The sequence below is a fragment of the Rhinopithecus bieti genome, unplaced genomic scaffold (genome assembly GCF_001698545.2).
Source record: "Rhinopithecus bieti isolate Rb0 unplaced genomic scaffold, ASM169854v2 scaffold_54331, whole genome shotgun sequence".
Classification (NCBI taxonomy): domain Eukaryota; kingdom Metazoa; phylum Chordata; class Mammalia; order Primates; family Cercopithecidae; genus Rhinopithecus; species Rhinopithecus bieti.
The window spans coordinates 260751-281577 of NW_016821659.1; the positions used below are offsets into that span (position 1 = coordinate 260751).

At 58.5% G+C, this 20827-nt stretch overlaps 1 protein-coding gene across 2 annotated transcripts; it reads left to right on the top strand.

Annotated features, from left to right (window-relative positions):
* Positions 1–430: 430 nt before the first annotated feature.
* PROM2 (prominin 2) lies at positions 431–17932 on the top strand. Of its 2 annotated transcripts, XM_017860519.1 has the most exons (24): positions 431–1670; positions 2291–2340; positions 2742–2944; positions 3038–3158; positions 3404–3467; positions 3752–3841; positions 4124–4326; positions 4687–4761; positions 5473–5536; positions 5737–5896; positions 6552–6704; positions 7927–8050; positions 8606–8697; positions 8817–8901; positions 11619–11765; positions 12291–12362; positions 13133–13225; positions 13480–13533; positions 13808–13888; positions 14073–14141; positions 14887–14976; positions 15159–15265; positions 15584–15656; positions 15874–17932. In XM_017860519.1, the coding sequence occupies exons 1-23, from the start codon at positions 1427–1429 to the stop codon at positions 15645–15647; spliced, it is 2505 nt and encodes an 834-aa protein (XP_017716008.1). In that variant the 5' UTR covers positions 431–1426; the 3' UTR covers positions 15648–15656; positions 15874–17932. The 2 variants fall into 2 exon arrangements, with proteins under 2 accessions (XP_017716008.1, XP_017716009.1); XM_017860520.1 differs by lacking the exon at positions 2291–2340 and having other exon boundaries at positions 1600–1670; positions 15874–16049.
* Positions 17933–20827: the final 2895 nt, after the last annotated feature.

Below are 20827 nucleotides of genomic sequence, written 5' to 3' on the forward strand. Positions count from 1 at the left end.
TCAATTACTTATTTCAATACGAGTAACACACGTTTAGTGCACAGAAATGAGGAAGTACACGTGAGCAAAAGAAAATGAAAAATTGCCGGCACTCCACTGAAAAATGACCGCCGTTTTTCACCTTCACTGTGTGTACTGGTCTGTAATCTTCTTTTTTTCTTTTTTTGAGATGGGGTCTCGCTCTGTCACCCAGGCTGGAGTGCAGTGGTGCAATCTCAGCTCACTGCAAGCTCCGCCTCCTGGGTTCACGCCATTCTCCTGCCTCAGCCTCCTCAGTAGCTGGGACTACAGGCACCGCCACCACGCCCGGCTAATTTTTTTTTTTTTTTTTTTTTGTATTTTTAGTAGAGACGGGGTTTCACTGTGTTAGCCAGGATGGTCTCCATCTCCTGACCTCGTGATCCACCCACCTCAGCCTCCCATCTGGTCTATAATCTTCTATTTGTGGAAATGATCACCGTTTTACACCTTTACTGCGTGTGCTGGTCTGTAATCTGCTATTTGCACTTATGAGTGCGTGTGAGTATTTTTCAGTCACCAGAGACATTTATTTCCACAGCATGTTCCTTAGCAACCGCCCAGTGTGTGATGTAAGAAGCTCGTTTTGCCCGTTCCTCAGTGGTGGCTTTCAGAACTGTTTCTGATTTCCTCCAGCCCTTCAGTGGATTTCTCCATGACCTGCTCAGCTGTAGGCGACTTTCTGGGCATTGGGCATACAGCTGTTCACAAAACAGCGACCTGTGCCGACACATTTCTGGTCATATCCTATCAGTTCTTTCAACTGCTGACTGGATGAGGTATGCCAGGCCAAAGGGCACACCTCTGGGATTTGCTCTTCCAAAGGCCTGTGCCTGTCAGGGTGGGCCTGTGTTCCGGATGGGCCCGGCAGCGGGCACCGGGCATGACCTGCAGGGACAGAGCAGGTTCCAGATGAAGCAGGGAGAGCGAACCTGGGTCCTGGCCCTGTGTGCCTGGTCTTATGACCATTGTGGCCAGGGCTTCACCAAGCAGCTGTTTTCCCAGCTCCCGGACGGGGCTGCTGGAGCTGGGCACGGAACAGAATATTTGAAATGGGGCCACTCTAGGCAGTTCCAAGCTGCTGAGGTACCTTTTGGACCCAGCTCGAGGCAGCCGTTGCCTGCAAGGATCTGGGTGGTGGGGAGCCCAGGCTTCCACCCAAGGCCACCAAGGGCGGTCCCAGCCTGGCCCTGCCCCTACCCTGTGCCTCCACCCCTGCCCTTCCTATGCTCCAAGGCAGGTAGGGAGGCGGGAGGCCAGGTAGCTCAGGAACCCAAACCTGTTGGGCAGGTTTTGAGAGCTGTGGAGAGAGGGACAGAGGCTGGAGAAGGATGCACGGCCTGCCCTGGGCTTGCCTGTTCCCTCCTGAGCCTGAGCCTGAGCCTGAGCCCCTTACCTTCCTGACCCCATGAGGCACGCACTGGCTCTGCTGGCTCCCCTGCTGGGCCTGGGCCTGGGGCTGTCCCTGAGTCAGCTGGCAGCGGGGGCCACAGACTGCAAGTCCCTTGGCCCGGCAGAGCCCCTGACATTCACCCCAGCAGCCAGGGCCCGGTGGCTGGCCCCTCGAGTTCGTGCGCCGGGACTCCTGGACTCGCTCTACGGCACCGTGCACCGCTTCCTCTCGGTGGTGCAGCTCAATCCTTTCCCTTCAGGTGAGTGTGCACCTCCCCGGCGAGGGCCTCAGCATTTGGGTCCCCAGCCAGGCTTCCTCTGTCCCCCTCTGCCATGAGATGTGCCCAACAGGCACTGGCCGTCTTCCTGGGGTAGAAGGCGGAGGATCCGGGGCGGGCTCCAGAACCTGCTGTGTGACTGTGGTAGGCCCTGTGTCCTCTCTGAGCCTCAGGTGCTCTGTCTGTAAAGTGAGGAGGTCACATTAGAAATACATTAGACCCGACTCAGACATCCTCTGAGTCTAGTGGTGCTTGGGTTGGGTGGTCCAGGAGTGGCTGAAGGACCCTCCCAGTCTTGTCCCTTGCTGCTTGAGGGGAAGAACTGCCAGGCCAGGCCCCTTCTCCACCTTTGCCCAGGCTCAGGACTGACCTGTAGGGTCCAGGAGGAGAGGTCTGCAGCCTCTCCTCTCTCACCCTCCTGTAGCAGTGCTGAGGTCAGGGCAGGATGGTGCAGGGTTGTGGTGATGCAGCCTCCTGCGAGGGTCCCATGGTGGTGGCAGGAGCCCTGCCTCAGAGCCACTTTACCCTGGCAGTGGGGAGAGGACGGACACGGGGCAGGGCGGTGGCTGCCCTCATATCCTCAGCTTGGCTCTTTCCGGTAGAGTTGGTAAAGGCCCTGCTGAATGAGCTGGCCTCCGTGAAGGTGAATGAGGTGAGCAAGCTGGGGAAAGGTGCTGGGGGAGGGAGTTCCGGGGTGAGCAGCAGGACGGGAGCAGAAAAGCCCCAGTCCGCTCAGTCCCCAGGCGGGGGCTCGGGCATCCTCGCCCCTCCTCTGTGGGCCCTGCCGTCCGCAGACCTGGATGCAAACCACAGCTCTGCCATTTACTGGCAATGAGGTTTGCAGGGAGCTGCAACTTCCTGAACTGCAGCTTCCTCCTGTGTAAGATGGTGATGAGCAGTAAGACTGCGGTCGCCTCTGGGACGCGTTGCGTGAGATGCAGGCCATGCCCCCGATGGCACTCCCGCCCCTTCTGGTTTCCCTCTGGACTCCGGCAGAAGCCAGGGCTGGGCAGTGGGGGTCAGGTCGCCCCTCATGCCCTGCCGCCTGCCCAGGTGGTGCGGTACGAGGCGGGCTACGTGGTGTGCGCCGTGGTCGCGGGCCTCTACTTGCTGCTGGTGCCCGCTGCCGGGCTTTGCTTCTGCTGCTGCCGCTGCCGCCAGCGCTGCGGGGGGCGAGTGAAGACAGAGCACAAGGCGCTGGCCTGTGAGTGTGCGGCCCTCACGGTCTTCCTGCTGCTGACCACCCTCTTGCTGCTGTAAGGCACTGCCCAGAGCCCGGGCGGGGCGGGCTGTGGCCCCAGGCTCCCTCTGACCCCGCAAGCGCCTCCCTCCTCCCTCCGTTCCCACAGGATTGGCGTGATCTGTGCCTTAGTCACCAACCAGCGCACGCATGAACAGATGGGCCCCAGCGTGGAGGCCGTGCCTGAGACCCTGCTCAGCCTCCGGGGCCTGGTCTCTGATGTCCCCCAAGTGAGCACTGTTACCCCTCACCCGCATGTGCCCCTGTGAGCACCAGGCCCCGGCAGGACAGAGCCGAGTGGGCTCTCGCTGGCCCATCACCAGCGCATCTGAAAGCCACCTCCTCTCCCGCCTTGCCTGAGAGTCCACCACCCTCAGGGTGGATGCCACAGGGGCAGGGAAGGGGCCAGGGAGAGATGGGGGTCAGGACTGCTGGTGACCAGGAAGGGCAGCCTCAGGGACTTGTGTTTGCCTAGGAGCTGCAGGCCGTGGCACAGCAGTTCTCCCTGCCCCAGGAGCGCGTCTTGGAGGAGCTGGATGGTGAGGGTCTTGTGGGCTGGCAGGTGGGCCGGCTCCAGTGGGGGCCTCTCCCTCATTCTGGACCCCACCTGGGAACAGGCTGGTAGAGGTGGGGATCAGGCCGGCTGGAGAGCAAGAGTGGCCACCACTCAGCTGCTGGAGGAACAAGCCGTGTTGCCCCTCCTCCACTCCCCTCCACCCCCTGGCTTCTGCAGAGCCCGGTGGGGCCTGGGGAGGCAGGATGGGAATGGGGGGGGCCCTCCATTCTTGGGGCTTCACCCTGCAGACTACCGTGTGCCCTGCAGGTGTCGGTGTGAGCATTGGGAGCGCGGTCCACACCCAGCTCAGGAGCGCCGTGTACCCCTTGCTGGCGGCCGTGGGCAGTTTAGGCCAGGGTGAGCTGAAGCCACCCCTGGATAGTGTGGAGCCCAGCGGGTGTCCTCCTGGGGCAGTCCCACCTGCCCCCAGCCCTGGATTTCCTGAGCTGCCTCTGCCCCACCTATGACTTCCCCATCGCTGTACCCCAGGATCCAGCCCCCTTCCCCTGGCTTGATGTACCCAGGGGCAGTTTCCATTGTAGGCAGGAGGTCAATGATTTGCAGGTCCCTTTGGCTGGGGGAGGGGAGTTCTGGGATGCCTATGGGGGCCACTGTTCAGGCTGGGTGTGGGTCTCTCAGCCCTGCAGGTCTCCATGCAACACCTGCAAGCCCTGAATGCTACAGTGGTGGAGCTGCAGGCCGGGCAGCAGGACCTGGAGCCAGCCCTCCAGGAACAACGGGACCGCCTCCTCCAGCTGCTGCAGGAGGCCGGGTGCCAGGGAGATTGTGCAGGGGCCCTGAGCCGGGCCCGCACCCTGGAGCTGGGTGCTGACTTCAGCCAGGTGCAGACCAGGACAGAGTCCTCTTAAAGTCATGGAGGGCTGGCTGCCTGCCGCTCCTGGGATCCGGCAAATTCCCAGTCCCCTTCACCAATGTTCCTCCCTTGCCCCACCCACCCAGGTTAATGCCGGTCATCCTGGCTGTGGGTAGAGTGCTCCCCGGGCCGTGCCCTCTGCGTGAGCTTCACGTGTGTGAGCTCCTCGAGTTCTGGCTGCCTCCAGGGGCCGTAGGAGCCATGGCAGTCCCCATTTTACACTTGAGGACATTGGGGTTCAGAGGCACCTGCCCCCTGCATCCGCCCTCAGGGATCCCCTTCAGGCTTCTCCTTGACCTTTGTAATAACCCACCTTCCCCCATTTCAGGTGCCTTCTGTGGACCATGTCCTGCACCAGCTGAAGGGTGTCCCCGAGGCCAACTTCTCCAGCATGGTCCAGGAGGTGAGAGCCACCCGGTCTGCCTGATTCCTCCCTCACCTGCCAAGTGAGGGCCTCTGTTTCCCCCTTTTGGGCAGGAACCCAGTTGAACCTAAGACTTGAGGTCCCACCCACCACACAGCACCCTGGGCAGGGGACTCCTGACGACCATCCTTGGTGTGCACACAGTCTGTGCTCAGAAGGGACAGCTGGGACCTTTAAGGCAGCAGGCGTCTGGGGGTGGCAAGGGAGCAGTGCCCAACCTGAGCCCAGAGGGCAGGCGGCTCCCTCGGGTGGAGATGGGCCAAGGGGGAGGACTCGGTGTTGTGAGTCAGCGTCCAGGACCCAGGACCTGGAGCTGGGGAAACGGTGAGTCAGCTGTGCTGGGTGGCTGGAGTGGAAGGTTCCAGAAGGAAGGAAGTCAGAGCCGAGGCTGGGTGGACTGGAGCTGTACTTTCAGGAGCTAGACCTGGCAGTTGTGTGGAGGACAGCTGAGAGTTCACTGCAGTGGTGGGAGAGGGATGGGGGTAGGAAGAAGAGGTCCGGGAGGAGCAACCTTTTACAAGTTGAGTCAGGCTGGGCCAAGGGAGGGGAGAGGAGGGCAGTGACCAAGAGAAAAGAGGGAAGCTGGGAGCACTGAGGGCGGCCCTCCCTCTAGGCCTGGTGACTTTGGGGTCTCCCAAGAGGGAACCCTGGGCAGAGATGGGGAGGCCCATCCCTACTTGGTTCCTGCAGGAGAACAGCACCTTCAACGCCCTTCCAACCCTGGCTGCCATGCAGATGTCCAGCGTGGTGCAAGGTTAGGCCGCAAGGATCAGAGGCAGCTGCCAGGCACAGCTTCCCACCCCACCCCTGCCAGAGAGGCTTGTTGAGAGAGGACTGGGGTGGTGGGGGACTGTCCTCCCTCTGTGGTTCCCAGATGTTCTTCCTGCCCCCCTGTCTTGTTCCTGGGCCCCAGGGTGCCCTCCGCATCCCACAAGTCCCTGCTACTTTGGGCAGAGCTGAAGAAGGCAGTGGCCCAGCAGCCGGAAGGGTTGAGGACACTGGCTGAAGGGTTCCCAGGCTCGGAGGCAGCTTCCCGCTGGGCCCAGGCACTGCAGGAGGTGGAGGAGAGCAGCCGCCCCTACCTGCAGGAGGTGCAGAGATACGAGACCTACAGGTGCTGGGCACCCACAGGGTGGGATGGGGTGGGCAGCCCAACCTCTATGCCACCCTGACACCCTGAGCCCCATTCCCAGCCCCTATCAGCCCCTGACTATACTGAGCCTCTGTGTTTGTTTGTTTTGAGACGGAGTCTCGCTCTGTCACCAGGCTGGAGTGCAGTGGAGCTATCTTGGTTCATTGCAACCTCCGCCTCCCAGGTTCAAGCGATTCTCCTGCCTCAGCCTCCCAAGTAGCTGGCACTACAGGCACCCACCACCACGCCCAGCTAATGTTTGCATTTTTAGTAGAGACAGGGTTTCACCATGTTGGCCAGGCTGGTCTCTATCTCTTGACCTCATGATCCGCCCGCCTCGGCCTCCCAAAGTGCTAGGATTACAGGCATGAGCCACCGCGCCCGGCTGCCTCTGCATATTTTTAAGCCAAGACCCCTGACTCCACAGGCTTCCAAGTCCCTACCAGGCTGTGTGCCCTCGGAACCTGAGCCTGGAGACCACACAAGAGCAGTAGGGCCTCAGGAAGGGTCTGTATCTGCATTTCTGAAGCCCTGGCCTTGGGGTTAGAGGCCACACCCAGCCACCAGGTCCCGCATCTGTCCATCTTGGTGCCAGCCACCTCCCTTCTTACTGACACCCGTGTCCTCTCTGTGGCAGGTGGATCGTGGGCTGCGTGCTGTGCTCTGTGGTCCTGCTTGTGGCGCTCTGCAACCTGCTGGGCCTCAATCTGGGCATCTGGGGCCTATCTGCCAGGGAGGACCCCAGCCACCCAGAAGCCAAGGGCGAAGCTGGAGCCCGCTTCCTCATGGCGTAAGAGAGGGCTGGGAGAGGGGAAGGGTCCCCCCTTACGGGGCTGGCCGATTACTCTCGCTCCTAAGCATAGCTCCCGTGGCTGCCAGTGTCATCATCTGAATAAAGGGGTTGAACCAGAGCAGGAATGGCCAACAAGGAGCTCTTCCCTCCTACAGCAGGGGCAACTGCCGTAGCATCTAATGGGCACTCCTTCCCCTGAGTCAGACATAGCCTAGAGTCCTTACCCCAGCTTCCAGGCGGCCCCCACCACCCATAGGCAACAGCACCAGAGGTGGAATCTGTTTGCCAACCCCAGACTAGACGGTCTCTAAGGCCAAGTCTGCCACATACAGTTGTACAGGTTGTTCACTGAACAAGAGTGCCTGGCTAAAGAGGTAAGTGGGGGCTGAAATCCACCGCATGTTTCATTTTCCAAGCCTCACGGCCTGACATGGGGCTGTGCCGACCTCATAAGCCCTTCGAGCCCCCTGGTCTAAGATCTTTACTCCTCAGGCCTGCTGGGATTCTGCCCTGTCAGCAGGTCATGCCTGGCCATGCCAGGTGACCCTTTTGAGTGCTGGGTCCTGGAGCAGGTCACCTCCACGGGCCCCAGGCACAGAAGTCAGCAGTCTTGGCTCTTTGGGTTTTGTTTTGTTTTTTGTTTTGTTTGTTGTTGTTGTGACAGGGTCTTGCTCTTGTCACCCAGGATGGAGTGCAGTGACACCATCATGGCTCACTATAGCCTCAACCTCCCAGGCTCAAGTGATTCTCATGCCTCAGCCTCCCGAGTAGTTGGGACTACAGGCGTATACCACCACGCCTAGCTAATTTTTAAAATTTTGTAGAGACAAAGTCTCACTCTGTTGCCCAGGCTGGTCTCATACTCCTGGACTCAACTATCCTCCCACCTCAACCTCCCAAAGTGCTGGGATTATAGATGTGAGCCCAGCTAGTCCTGGCTCTTTGAACAAAACAGCTGTTCTCTCCTCTAGGCTGCCAGGGCCAGCCCGGGCACCAGGAACAGGGTAGGGATGGGGTGAAGGTGAGGCCGGAACAGTCAGGAATTCTGGGTTCTCCCTCCTCCCCAGGAGGCCAAGTCCTCCAAGCTCCTCTCCTCTGAAGGCTCTGTCCTGGGGCCAACTGGCTGAGCAGGCTGGCCCTGGGGTGCGGGTGGGACAGAGGGTATGGTCAGGGCGGCCAGTCCCTGCTGTCCCTCAGTCCTGCCTCTCGCCTTCCCCAGAGGTGTGGGCCTCAGCTTCCTCTTTGCTGCCCCCCTCATCCTCCTGGTGTTTGCCACCTTCCTGGTGGGCGGCAACGTGCAGACGCTGGTGTGCCGGAGCTGGGAGAGTGGCGAGCTCTTTGAGGTAGGCCCGTCTCTGGTCACAGGCCCTCCTGGGGAGGGAGGTAGGGGGCAGTATGGGCAGACAGGAGGGTTGGGGGAAAGTGGTGGTCGGGGTAAGAGGGAGAGAGGGAGGGGAGAAGTGAGACAGACATGGCCAAGGAAAGAGACAGAAACCCGCCAGTGGATGGTGGAGGGAGAGAGCACCCATGAGTCCCTGAGATGCTGCCCAGGCCCCAGGGCAGGGACCTGAGAGATGGCACCCTGACCCATGCCCTCTCATCTCCTAACACTGCCTGGGAGCCGGCACCCTGGTGCCCAGTGAGCTGCAATGCTGGACTGGGTTCTCTGCAGAAGATCAGGCCGGCCTCCCCTCCTAGGGATTCGTGGGAAGAGCTCCTGTAAGGATTTAGGGTCCAGAGGTCACCAGAGTGAGAGGCCAGGTGTGAGCTGGGGTGAGGGGATGTTTCCTACCCCTCATCTCTGCTGTGCCACAGCGGCACAGCGCCAGGCCCTAGGGGACTGGGGTGGCCTTATCCCCACCCCGCTCTGTGCCCATTTCTCACTGCCCCATCCCCAGTTTGCAGACACCCCAGGGAACCTGCCCCCGTCCATGAACCTGTCGCACCTTCTTGGCCTGAGGAAGAATATCAGCATCCGCCAAGCTTATCGGTGAGCGGACAGCCTGGCGGAGCTGGGGACTGGGAAGGAAGGAGGAGGGCCAGTGTCCCTCCTGCCACCCCCAAGGCTCGTCGTCAAGGAGTGCAAGGCTTTCTTGCACTCCTCCTCAGGCAGTGCAAGAAAGGGGCAGCGATCTGGACGGTCCTGCAGCTCAATGACTCCTACGACCTGGAGGAGCATCTGGATATCAGCCAGGTGAGAACGTTTCCAGACCTGTGAGGAGCCCTCCTCAGATCCCCTCCTCAGATCCCCTCCTCAGATTACCTCCTCCGGTCTGTTTGCCTCTGTGGAGGCGCCGTCTCTTTGAACCCAGGAGACCCGAGAAGTCCGTGTGAGCGATTAAGGTGCCCGAGGGCAGAGGCCCAGTCACCAGCTCTGGGGAAGCTTCCGGGTGTGTGGGTGGGTCCGTGTGCACCTGAAGGCTATGTCCAGCCCCAAGCACAGCCAAGGTGGCAGCAGGAAAAGCTGGTGACAATGAGCAGGAGGACGAGGGGGCACATGTGTCCTGGCTGAGGACAGGCATTGTCTGCGATGCTCCACTTGGGAGGGGGAGGCTGGGGAAGGACGTGGCAGTGACAAGGACAGTGGAGAGTCTGGCTAACGCTGGGGGAGGGCCTGCCAAGCTCACGCAGGTGGGAGGTGGCGGCGGCAGGATTCCACCCCCAGGCTGACAAACGAGCCTCTTCCTGTAACCCCTGGGCTTTGCTGGGACTTGGTGTGCAGAACTGGAGACACTCGCCAATGCTAGCGAGAGACAGTTCTAGAACGAAGGCAAGGAAGGGCTGTTTCACAAGAGGGATGGACTTTGTCTCCTCATGGTGCACAGAAGCTGAAAGACATTCCCTCCTCGACTTCCAGGCTCCTAAGCATATGCTGGGGAAACCCACCATCCCCTGGCCCCAGTTCCCCTCGCCCTCCCCAAACACAGAGCATGCTCACTCCTGATTTTGCATCATCCCGGGAAACCCTTCCAACCCCCGGATCAACCAACCAGCCTCGGCCCACGGACAGCACAGCCACAGGGCCCAGTCCCAACTCTGTGTCTTGAACTGCACAACCTGGGACAGTGATGCAGCTCACTCCTCCTTCCGCCTCTTTAACCAGACAGGAGGCCGCTGGAGCAGGCGATATCTCAGTGCTAGGCCGAGACACTGCCCTGTGGAGGAAGGCTGGCCAGGGAGGGATGAACCAGGGCCCTGGGCAGAGGAGCCCCCATCCCCTGCTGGGAGGAAGCCATGGCTCTCGAGGGGAGGCGTCCTGGGCTTTGGATTCAGATGCACTGGGCAGTCCTTTGAGGCCGCCTGACAACGTACCCAAAGTGGTTGTAAGAATCCTTGTCCTCAAAGGAGATACGGATGGGTACGCAGACATGAGTAGGACACAGGGCTTTCCAGAGCACGGGGAGGGCACCACGCATCTCCCCACTTCTCGTGAAGCTGCTGCCACTGATGCCTGAGACACGGCCCGAAGGCCCCCACCCGAGAGGGCCAGGCCTTTTCTCCTCCGGGAGAAGGCAACCTGGAGGGATGCGGGGAGGAGAGCCAAGCTGGGCCGCAGTCTCTAACCAGCTGTGTAACCTTGGCAAGTGGATGCTCCAGTCTGACCACAGTTTCTTATCTGTTAAACACTGGGGCTGCATTTTATGACGTCTAAATCTCTTCCAGTGATAGTAGGAAAATGCTGAGGCTCTTTCCTGAAAATGCAGTTGCGTTCATTCATTCATTCATTCATTCATTCATTCACACAACTAACAAACTTGTACCCTGCCCACCATGTATGAGCCTCCGGGTTAGATGCTGGGGGTTTGGGGCAGAACAGGCAGGCAAAGCCCCACTGTTGTGGAGCTGACAGCAATGAACAATTAACCTCTAAGTAACATCATTTCAGAGCAACAAGCGCTTTGAAGGCCTCGACACAGCTGATGGGATAAAGGGGGGATGGGAAAGCTATTTTATTTCAGGTGGCCAGGGAAGGTCTGTGTCTTGGCCCAGAAGCCAGATAGGCACTGGAGGAAGGCCAGGTCTTGGCATTTGGGACAGGGGCCTACGGGGAGCCTGTCTGGGGCTTGGGGTGTCCAGGGCAGGGGGCCCTGAGGGCCTGCCGTGTGAGTCTGTTCTTGCGTTGCTATAGAGGAATACCTGAGGCGGGACATGGGGGCTCACGCCTGTAATCCCAGGACTTTGGGAAGCTGAGGTGGAGGGATTACTTGAGCCTAGGAGTTCAAGACCAGCCTAGGCAACATGGGGAGACCCTCTCTATACAATTTTTTTTAAAAGCCAGGTGTGGTGTGTTGCACCTGTAGTCCCAGCTACTCGAGAGGCTGAGGTGGGAGGATCACTGGGACCCAGGAGGTCCAGGCTTCAGTGGGCTGTGCTTGTGCTATTACCCTCCAGCCTGGGCAACAGAGCAAGACCCTGTCCCCTCCCCCAACCAAAAATTTAAAAAAGCAATACCTGAGGCTGCATAATTTATAAAGAAAAGAGGTTTAAGTGCAGGCTGTACAGGAAGCGTGGCAGCAGCACCCGTTCCTGGGGAGGCCTCAGGAGCTTCCACTCATGGCAGAAGGCCGAGGGGAGCCAGCACATCACATAGGGAGAGAGGGAACGAGAGAGCCAGTGCGGAGGTGCCGCGCTCTGTCAAACCACCAGGTCTCACGTGAACTAACTGAGCAGAAACTCACTCATCACCCGGGCAACGGCACTAAGGCCTTCGTGAGAGATCCGCCCCCGTGATCTAGCACCTCCCACCAGGCCCACCTTCACCCCAACACCCGGGGTCACATTGCAACATGAAATTTGGTGGGGACAAGTATCCAGACCATATCGCCTGGTGACCGACTCGCTTAGGGGAGCATCTCTGGGGTCCTAGCTCAGCAGCTGGGCATGACTCCCATCCTGCCCCCGCCCTCCCAGTACACCAACAAGCTGCGGCAGGAGTTGCAGAGCCTGAAAGTAGACACACAGAGCCTGGAGCTGCTGAGCTCAGCCGCCCGCCGGGACCTGGAGGCCCTGCAGAGCAGCGGGCTCCAGCGCGTCCACTACCCCGACTTCCTCGTTCAGGTCAGCGGTGGGCACCTCATTGGGGCTTCCTCGGCCAGGTGGTGATGGAACGAAGGGGCCCACAGAGGAGCGGGGTGTGCATCTCGCCTTATCACAGCTCTGGGCTCTTCCACGTTTCCTGGGGCCTCTTCCTGTGGAGGTGTCCCCAGATCATGTGTCCCTGGGCTCGTCCTCCTGCCACCACCCAGGTCACACGGGAATAGACACCCTCTCCCCTAACCCAGCAGCGTGTGTCACTGTTCGTGGTTCTGAACCCACTGCTGCAGCGGACACAGTGGGAAGTTGCCTCTTCCTTGAGTGACACCAGAGGTGCCTTATTTGTTCTTACTGTTTCTATCTCATTGGGAAAATGTCTGAAATATTTCACAGTTCCAGGGAAAACCCACTATGACTTATCTGTCACAATACCCTTAGCTGGTGTCAGTTCTGTTTGATAAGACTGGGGATTTGGAGGCTGGGAGCGGGTGGTCGTGGGCCCCAGGGGAGCTGGGTTCATCCCTCCTGGCCTCTCCTGTCCACCTGCAGATCCAGAGGCCTGTGGTGAAGACTAGCATGGAGCAGCTGGCCCAGGAGCTGGAAGGACTGGCCCAGGCCCAAGTGAGAGGGAAGCAGGGCCCCCACTGGGCAGCAGGAGAAACGGGGGGCTTGGGAGGCAGGAGAGGGTGGGAGGATGTGAGGGCAAAGGCAGGGGACTGAGGACCACCACCAGTGAGGCCTGAGGCTCCTGACCCCTGGCTGGGCTAGAGGGTTTTGCAGCATCAGTTCTTACTCAAGCTCTGCCACCCACTGGCTGTGTGGCCTTGGGCAAGACATGCAGTGTCTCTGAGCCAGAGGTTCTTCATCTGTTGGGTGGACCGTCCTCCATCTCAGAGCAGATGTAATAACTTTCTGGCCTCACGCAGTTGGGCAGGTGTTTCTCTGTGCTCCATTTGCAGGATTTGCTGGGACAGGGGCTGTGAGGACTTTGGGGTGGATGAGATGTCATGGCAGTTGCCCTTGAGGGGAAAAATAGCATTTTATATTTATAGCTATTTAGGGTTTAAAAGTTCTCTTTGAAACATCCCATAGGCCCCGCAACAACCCCACAGGGTGGGCAGAGCCAGGAGCATCCTCAATTTCCGCAGGTGCCCCTGCAGCTCAGGCATGTTCTATGACTGACTTGGGGCACCCAGCAAGCTAGAGTGAACCTAGAACTTGGATCTAGGCCCCCCAAACCCAGATCAGGCCCTGGAGCTTATGGAGGCTTCGGTTTTCTGCCTCTGAGCCCAGCACTCTCACTTCCCCTTGGTATGTCGGAGTGAAAGCCTGGGTGAGGGATGGACGTGCCTGTCCTGGGTGGGGCCGTTCTGATTTTTATATCCTTTCAGGGCAGTTCTGTGCTGGGGCAGCGGCTGCAGAAGGAGGCCCACGGACTCAGAAACCTTCACCAGGAGAAGGTCGTTCCCCAGCAGAGCCTTGTGGTCAGTTTGCAGGCCCAGGGAGCCTGGGGCCTGGGGGAGGGGAGAGCTGGAGAGGGGACAGTGAAAGGGGAGGGAAGCTCTGAGAGTCTGTTCCCTCCCCTCCCTTCCCCTCCCTTTCTCTCCTCTCCCCTCCCCTCCCCTCCCTTTCTCTCCTCTCCCCTTCCCCTCCCCTCCCTTCCTCTCCTTTCTCCTCCCCCCTCCTCCCCTCCCCTTCCCTTCCCCTCTCCTAACCAGCCCTGATCTCTTCTCCACAGGCAAAGCTCAACCTCAGCGTCAGGGCCCTGGAGTCCTCTGCCCCGAATCTGCAGGTGGCTGCTGGTGGTGGGGACGTGTGGTGGAGCAGGGGGGCTGCAGAGGGAGGCAGGAAGTAGGAGCCCATCGCACTCTGGACCTCAGAGCTCTGCCCAGGTTGTGGGTGGGGTCGGGAGGAGGATGGGGTGGCAGCAGAGCCTGGGGAATCACCAGCCTTGGCCTGTCTGTGGGGGCTGAACCCTCTCCTGCTGAGTGTGTCGTGGTGTGTGTTGAATTAATGAATGGATGCGTGAATGCAGGGCACTGAGTTGAGGCTCTCATCCCCTCCAGCTGGAGACCTCAGATGTCCTAGCCAATGTCACTTACCTGAAAGGAGAGCTGCCTGCCTGGGCCACCAGGATCCTGAGGAATGTGAGTGGTGGGTGGGACAGGGGAAGGGGCTTCCACCCCAGGCTTCTCCAGTCCCAGTTTCTCACTGTGGCTCCCAGGAAAGCTGGGACTGTCCTCAAGTTGCCACGCATGGGAGGTGGCGCGGGTGGGGGGGCACTGCTGCTTCCGGGACCCCTGCAGCCCATACCTCCTCTCCTTCCTGCAGGTGAGTGAGTGTTTCCTGGCGCGGGAGATGGGCTACTTCTCCCAGTACGTGGCCTGGGTAAGAGAGGAGGTAAGTGGGGCCTCAGAGCAATGACCGATTCCCTGCCCCAGCAGACCAGCTGTTCACTCCGCTCAGCCCTGCCCCCACCCCCAGAGCCCCTTGGGGGTGACCCAGGCCTTCAGGATCAAACCCAAACTCCCAAACCTGGCATCTGTACCCCTGCTTGCTGGCTGAGCTCTGCCCACCCCACCTCTGTTGCAGCCCTTCCCTTAGCTGAGTGTGAGCAGGGTTGGCGTTCTCCAAAATGTTTCCTCACACCTGGCCTGCAGGTTCTTCCCTGGGCCAGCCCCTTCCCCAGCTTGTCCAGGGCCAATCCTCAAAGCCTGCCTCCCACTGCAGACCCTTGCTGAACACAGCCTCTGCAAGCTGTCTGGACACCCACACTAGGTGGCAGGGATCTGGGTATACCCTGAGTGTGTCTGTGTGCCTGTGTGTGTGTGTGTGTGTGTGCACGCACGCACACACACGTGTTGCCTCCCCAGTGAGCGTGGCTTGAAGCACGGTGCTGGGTCATAGTAGGCCTTAATCCAGGCTGGTGAACAGATGGAAAGGGGAGGGCCAGCGAGGAGCCCGTGGGGTATGTCCCCATCTGTCTGTACCTGCCTCTCTGCATGTGTGTAGGAGTGTGCGGTGGCCCCAGTGGTGTCCCCAGGCCTATCTGTGTCCCTGTCAACCCCTCTCCCTGAATTGAATGTGGGTGTGCGCCTGTGGGTCAGGGTGTCTCTGTATCACCTGCCTCGTGTTGGCACCACAGGTGACTCAGCGCATCGCCACCTGCCAGCCCCTCTCCGGAGCCCTGGACAACAGCCATGTGATCCTGTGTGATATGATGGCTGACCCCTGGGTGAGTGCCCCAGCTCATCAGGGCTCGTTCACCAAGTCCCCAAGCCTTCCTGCTCTCCAGGGAGGGCTGGGTGAGCAGGGTGTGAAGTCAGGCATGGCCCCTGCCCCAGCTCTGATGACCAGGCAGCTGGGTGGGGCTGGGTACCACGTGAGTTGGTGAGCCGACCTCAAGCCCTGTTGCAGAATGCCTTCTGGTTCTGCCTGGCATGGTGCACCTTCTTCCTGATTCCCAGCATCGTCTTTGCTGTCAAGACCTCCAAATACTTCCGTCCTATCCGGAAACGCCTCAGGTGAGGGGCTGCCAGGGCTGTAGGCAGCATCAGGGGCCAGGGAGGTGTCCTCTCCACCGCCAGGGTCCCCTGTCACAGCCCCTCCTGAGGCCTCCCAGGCACAGGAGGCTCATGACCGAGCCCTGGAGAGCTGGGAAGTTCCCCGGTATGTCTGCCCCTTACCCTTCTTGCTGCATCCGTTCGGGCGTAGGTTCGTGGGACCCTTCCCATCCCCCGCCAGGGCTTCAGAGGAGAAACCCTCAGGGCTCTGGGTTTGTCGCTGTGTCTGGGCTGAGGGTCTGGGGCGAGGCCGTGCTCACTCTGTCTTCGATGCTGCAGCTCCACCAGCTCTGAGGAGACTCAGCTCTTCCACATCCCCAGGGTTACTTCCCTGAAGCTGTAGGGCCTGTGGGTGAGTTTTCCCCAACATGCTTAATTGCTCCCTGCCAGGGATTGAGGGAGTGGGGTGGGGAGGGGCCGGGGTCTGGGGTTTCCGGGGCCTTGGAGGGCAGGAAGGCTTGGGGACATGGTGGGATCTGGGTGTTGGGTGTGGCCCGTCCAGCAGCGGAGCTGACAGCCCTGTTCTCCCCTCCCTCCCCTTCACCCGTTTCCTTCTTAATCCGTGACAGGGTGAGGTGACCCCAGGCTGCCTGTCCTCCCCTTTGATTCAGCCTGAGCCACAGGACTTCGGTAGCTCTTGCCCCAGAGCCCAGGCTGGCATCCAGGCTTGGACCGTCCCTCATTCCGGCTTACCTGGCCCGACCTTGCCTGCTCCTTTCCACCTCTTTCTGCTCTCGACCCCCATGGTTCACTCTCAGAATCACCTGGGACTTCTGTGCAGATGCTGAGCCAGCAGGTCCCTCCAGGTGTCACCCCTCAGCCCACTGCTGGTGGCATCCTCATGGGAACAGCCTGCTCTCCACCTGCTGGAGCCTGGACCCTGGGGTGGGACAGAGGCCTCGTCCAGCCCCACTCCCCTTCCCGTGTGTCCTCCCCGTGCCAAGCCTCCCTCTGCCCCTCTCTGAGCTCCTCGCCCCCCACCCCATCCTCATCTGGCCTCCCTGCTGGCTCCCACTTGCCTCTTATGCCCTTCCTGGCCCTTTGCTTCCTCCCTTTGTCTCCTCTTCACCCTATCCCCACTGCTACCTTGCTGGCCCAGGGGACCACGCTGCCCAACCAAACCGCTCAGGTAACGCCACTAGTCAGGCAGGGGCACCGTGGCCTAGGTCTGGGCTGGCTGCAGGCCCTGCCTCATGGCCCCTGAGCCCTCCACTGCCCCAGAGCCCTGGGCCCTCTGCAGATCCCATCCTGGATTTATTGGTGCCCAGCGGGGTGAGGGAGGCCTGTCTGAAGGCCGAGCCTCCCTGCCTGCGCCCAGGTTAGAAATGGGGGTACTAGCACTTAGCTCCTCTCTGAGTGCTGGCTCCCAAGGAAGGGACCTGGGACCTGGGCGACAGTGGGGACTCGCCCTTATCTCTTCAGAAGGAAGCATCTTCCACAGCCCCCACCCAGCTTTCTTAGGAGTGGTCTGGTGGCCAGAACAGGATTTTGCCCTGCCCCTTCTATCCTGCGTGTGTGGCCTAGGGTCATCCCCAGCCCATCCCTGTGTCAGCCCTGAGTGCCGGATGCTATGTTCCACAAAGGAGGAAGAGGAGAGAGAGAAGAGATGGACAGACCTCAGATCCATTAAAGCGTTCTCACTTGCCTGAGACTTGGTTCTGGGTCCTTAAAACCAGGTTTCCTAGGCTGGGGCCCTGTACACAGTTGGAGTTTAAATGAGTGTTTATAGAGAGGAGAGTTCTAAGGTCTCCTCTGGCTGCAGGCATCCAGGGGTTATTCTAGCAATATGCAGCTAGGGCGTGGGTCCCAGCCTGGGAGCCTGCTGTCAGGAGCAGGCGGACCTAGACTCACAGCCTGGCTGTGATACTTGTTCGCTCAGCCTCTCCGTTTGTAAGATGGGGAGAAGAGTCACAGCCTCCACAAAGCGTTGTGCAAATCAAACGTGATCATTCACGGAAAGCCCTTAGCAGTGGCCTGGCACAAAACAAATGCTCAGTAGATGGAAGCTGCCTGTTATTATTACTATTGTTTGCCATGACTGCTCTGGGCCAGGGGTAGAGCTAGTGTCTGGGCGTGTACAAGGGAAGAGGGAGACAGGCCTCTGTTCAAAGGCAGAAAGTCCTTTCAGACTGTGGTTGGCTGGGTTTCAGGGAGTGTTTGTGTTGTTTGTTTTTGTTTGTTTGTTTGTTTGTTTCAAGACAGGGTCTCGCTGTGTCACCCAGGCTGGCGTGGAGGGGTGCAATCTCGGCTCACTGCAACCTCCACCTCCTGGGCTTAAGCGATTCTCATGCCTCAGCCTCCCAAATAGCTGGGACTACAGGTGCGTGCCACTATGCCTGGCTAATTTTTGTATTTTTTGTAGAGATGGGGTTTTGCCATGTTGCCCAGGCTGGAAGTGTCTATGATTAACTGCATCTTATAAACCAGCTACAAGTTTTCTACTAGAAATTAGAATGGTGCATACACAATGTATTGTTATCGCTGTCAGAAGAGCATCCTTGAATGTAGTGTGACTGCCTCTTTTTTGCCTTTCCTAGAGGGTTTTTTTTTTTTTTCCTTGTTACTGATCTGTTGACCTACCTGGAAGAAGTAGCACCCTTGCATTTAAAAAATAAAATTGATGGGATTACAAATGGAATAGAAGCAATTTTTTAAATATTGTCAGTTTTCTTTCAAAATTACCTATTTTATCTTTTATCTATTTGAACCTATTAAGCATAGTTATTTTAAAGTTCAGTTAGTCCCTTTTATGGAGCCTCCATTAGTCTGTTTCTAGTGCCTGTTGTTTCTCTTGTTTTTTGTTCGTTTTGTCCTGTCTCCTCCCATACTTGGCAATTTTTTTACTGAGTACAAGTAATTTCAGGTCTGGGATGGAGTTATCTTCCTCTGCGAGGATTATATTTACATCTGGCAGGTGGCCGGGGATGCAGTGAGCCAGATCTCTTTCATCTACTTGTAGGGAGTGAGATGATTTGAGTTACTTTAAGGGCTGGTCTACTTCTGATCCATTTGTATTCATAGGGTGAAGCCCACTGGGGCTCCAACCCAAAGCGTAAGACATTTGCCAGGTAGCCTTCCTGTGGGAGCTTTGCAGTATCTTCTAGAATCCGCAGACCCCCTACAGAAAACGTAATCCCAGATACAGTGCATGTGTCTCTGAGTTGCCTCCTTTTCCTAGATCTTGGCCTTGTAATTCTTCACTGCTTTGTAACCTTCCCAATACTCTTAATTAGACTTAAATATATCTATGTACATATATTTATTAAATAAATAAATAAATATAACTTTAAAAGCTGTTCAAAATGCCCGCCACCCCACCCCTCCCCTACACACACACACACACAAATTTTGAGCAGCTTTTTAAGTTGTCCTGAACTGGGAATTTCGTCCAAATGACCCAGCCCACGGTTATTAGAAGTAGTCCTAAAAAATGGACTTTGATGTTCCCCTTATAAACTGGGGAAAAGGCTGCCACTCTTTGAATTCCGTGTCCAGAAACTGGGGCCCAGCTAATGGAACATGATCTTTTGCAAAGGCGTTTTGTTTCGAGAGCACCACGGGAATACCGGTCACCCGGGGATGGGTCGGCCCTCGGCAGTTGGCAGAGAGACAGAAACAGCCACAGAGAAAGATAAATTACCTATTTCTCTGGCTTTTAAAATTCTGGAATCCTGAAATGCTAATGCTACTTTATATGCAAAACAAAGCCCCTCTGAGGTCACAATCTATTTCTTCTGTCCCATGACAGTCTCTGAGGGAGCAAACTCTCATCTGGTTGAGCAGAGGAAGCTCCGGGAAGTTCCATGGCTGGTTCAGGGTCTCAGAAGTTGAAGCCCAGCCAGGCTTTGGAAGCAGGTCCCTGGGTCCTGGTGTCCCTGGAGGTTTCTTCCTGGAGGCAATGCCAGTTCCCATTCCCTGTGGGCATGCGGGAGCGAGGCCCTCTCTCCAAGGTGACTTGAACCAAGTGTCCTTGCTGTCCCTGTGGCAGGGATGACAGATTGGGGGTGCTAGGAGTTCTTCCAGACCCTCCAACCTGGCCCCCCAGCAGAAGGCCTTACGATAGATTGTGCCAAAGCAATGCCAGATAGGCCAGGGTGTCTGAGGTCCCAGGTGGCTGCTCAGGGCGGCTCCAGCTGGCTCGAGGTGTACAAAGGGAGAGCCACGTGGCCGGGCAAGAGCCTGCCCAACTACCTGAAGGGACAAACACTGTGAGTTAATATTTATTTACTGAGTTCTGAGCATAAGTCAGGAAGCACTTTCCATGAATTAACTGGGAGGCAGGCATTGTTATTTACCTGCCTGACAGTTGAGAAAGCTCAGGCACAGAGACTGGATGTGGGCAGAGTAGAAAGGGCAGCACTCATCCGAATGAATCCGCGGAGAACAGTGCCACTCAGGCCACATCTGAGTCTTCTGGAATCAGCCTGAGGCCCCGCTCTGGGCGAATGTGGACAGCATCCCCCTTCCCTACTCTCCCCGAGCCAGGGCCATCCATCGCTTCTAGCCTGAGTGCCAGGAACTGAACCAGGAGGCTGGTGGCCAACCTGGTGCACACAGCACCTGCTGCCAGAATAAAGTTCCTTGTCCGTGGTCCCAGCCCTTCCTAGCACATGCTGGGTGTGCCCGTCCTTAGGTGGTCCGCACTCATCCGTCTTACAAATGCTGACCAAGAACTGCGGCTTGGGTGAGGAGGGAAGGAGGGGATGAGTAGAGGGTGGGGCCCCATCTGAGCCCTTGACTTCTGCCCATGAGTGAAGCAGAATTTAGGGAAGAGGTGGCTGAGCCCCTCCCCACACTGAGGGCTGGAGTGGGAGCCAAGGAGTCAGGCGCTGAGGTTAGAGGAGGGAGGTTTCAGGGAGGTGAGCTGAGTCCGAGGCGTGTGGTCAGCCGCCCTTTCTTCACTTCAAGCTGCAAGGCAAGGGGCTTTAAAGAAAGCTGCCAGAGAGCTTCACGGTGTTCCCTGAAGTCTGAGAAATCCCTTGGTCTGATGCCGCACCCACTGCAAAGTCTCGAGGGCAGTCAGGCTGGCTGCCTTGAAGGCGGAGCTAAGAAGAGAGCTGGCGGCCCAGGTGAGCGCCTCCTGTGACAGTCGGCATGGAGTCTCCTAGGTCCAGTCGAAGGAGGCCGCCCAGAGAGTGAACCGACCTCAGCCCAAGAGGAGGCAGAGCTGCCATTAGGTACTGGGGGCTTGTGGGTTCCCTGAGGCCCGTGTGAAACACTCTAGTCAGGGGACCCTAGTCAGGGGACCAGGAGGCCAGGCTCCCAGGACCCTTGGAGCAGCCCACAGAGAAAGAAGGACAGCTCTCGACCTCTGCAAACCCAGAGCACAGCTCAGCTGGAGGCTGCCATGCCGGCCGCCTGCCCCAGGCCGCCACCCCAGCCGCCTGCCCCAGGCTGCCCGCCCCAGGCCGCCACCCCTGCCGCCCGCCCCAGGCCGCCACCCCCAGGCCTGAGCTGGGTGGGGAGCAGGAGAGTTGACGATGACATGGGCCTGAATGGGGGCTGAGCCTGTGTTGTGAGATG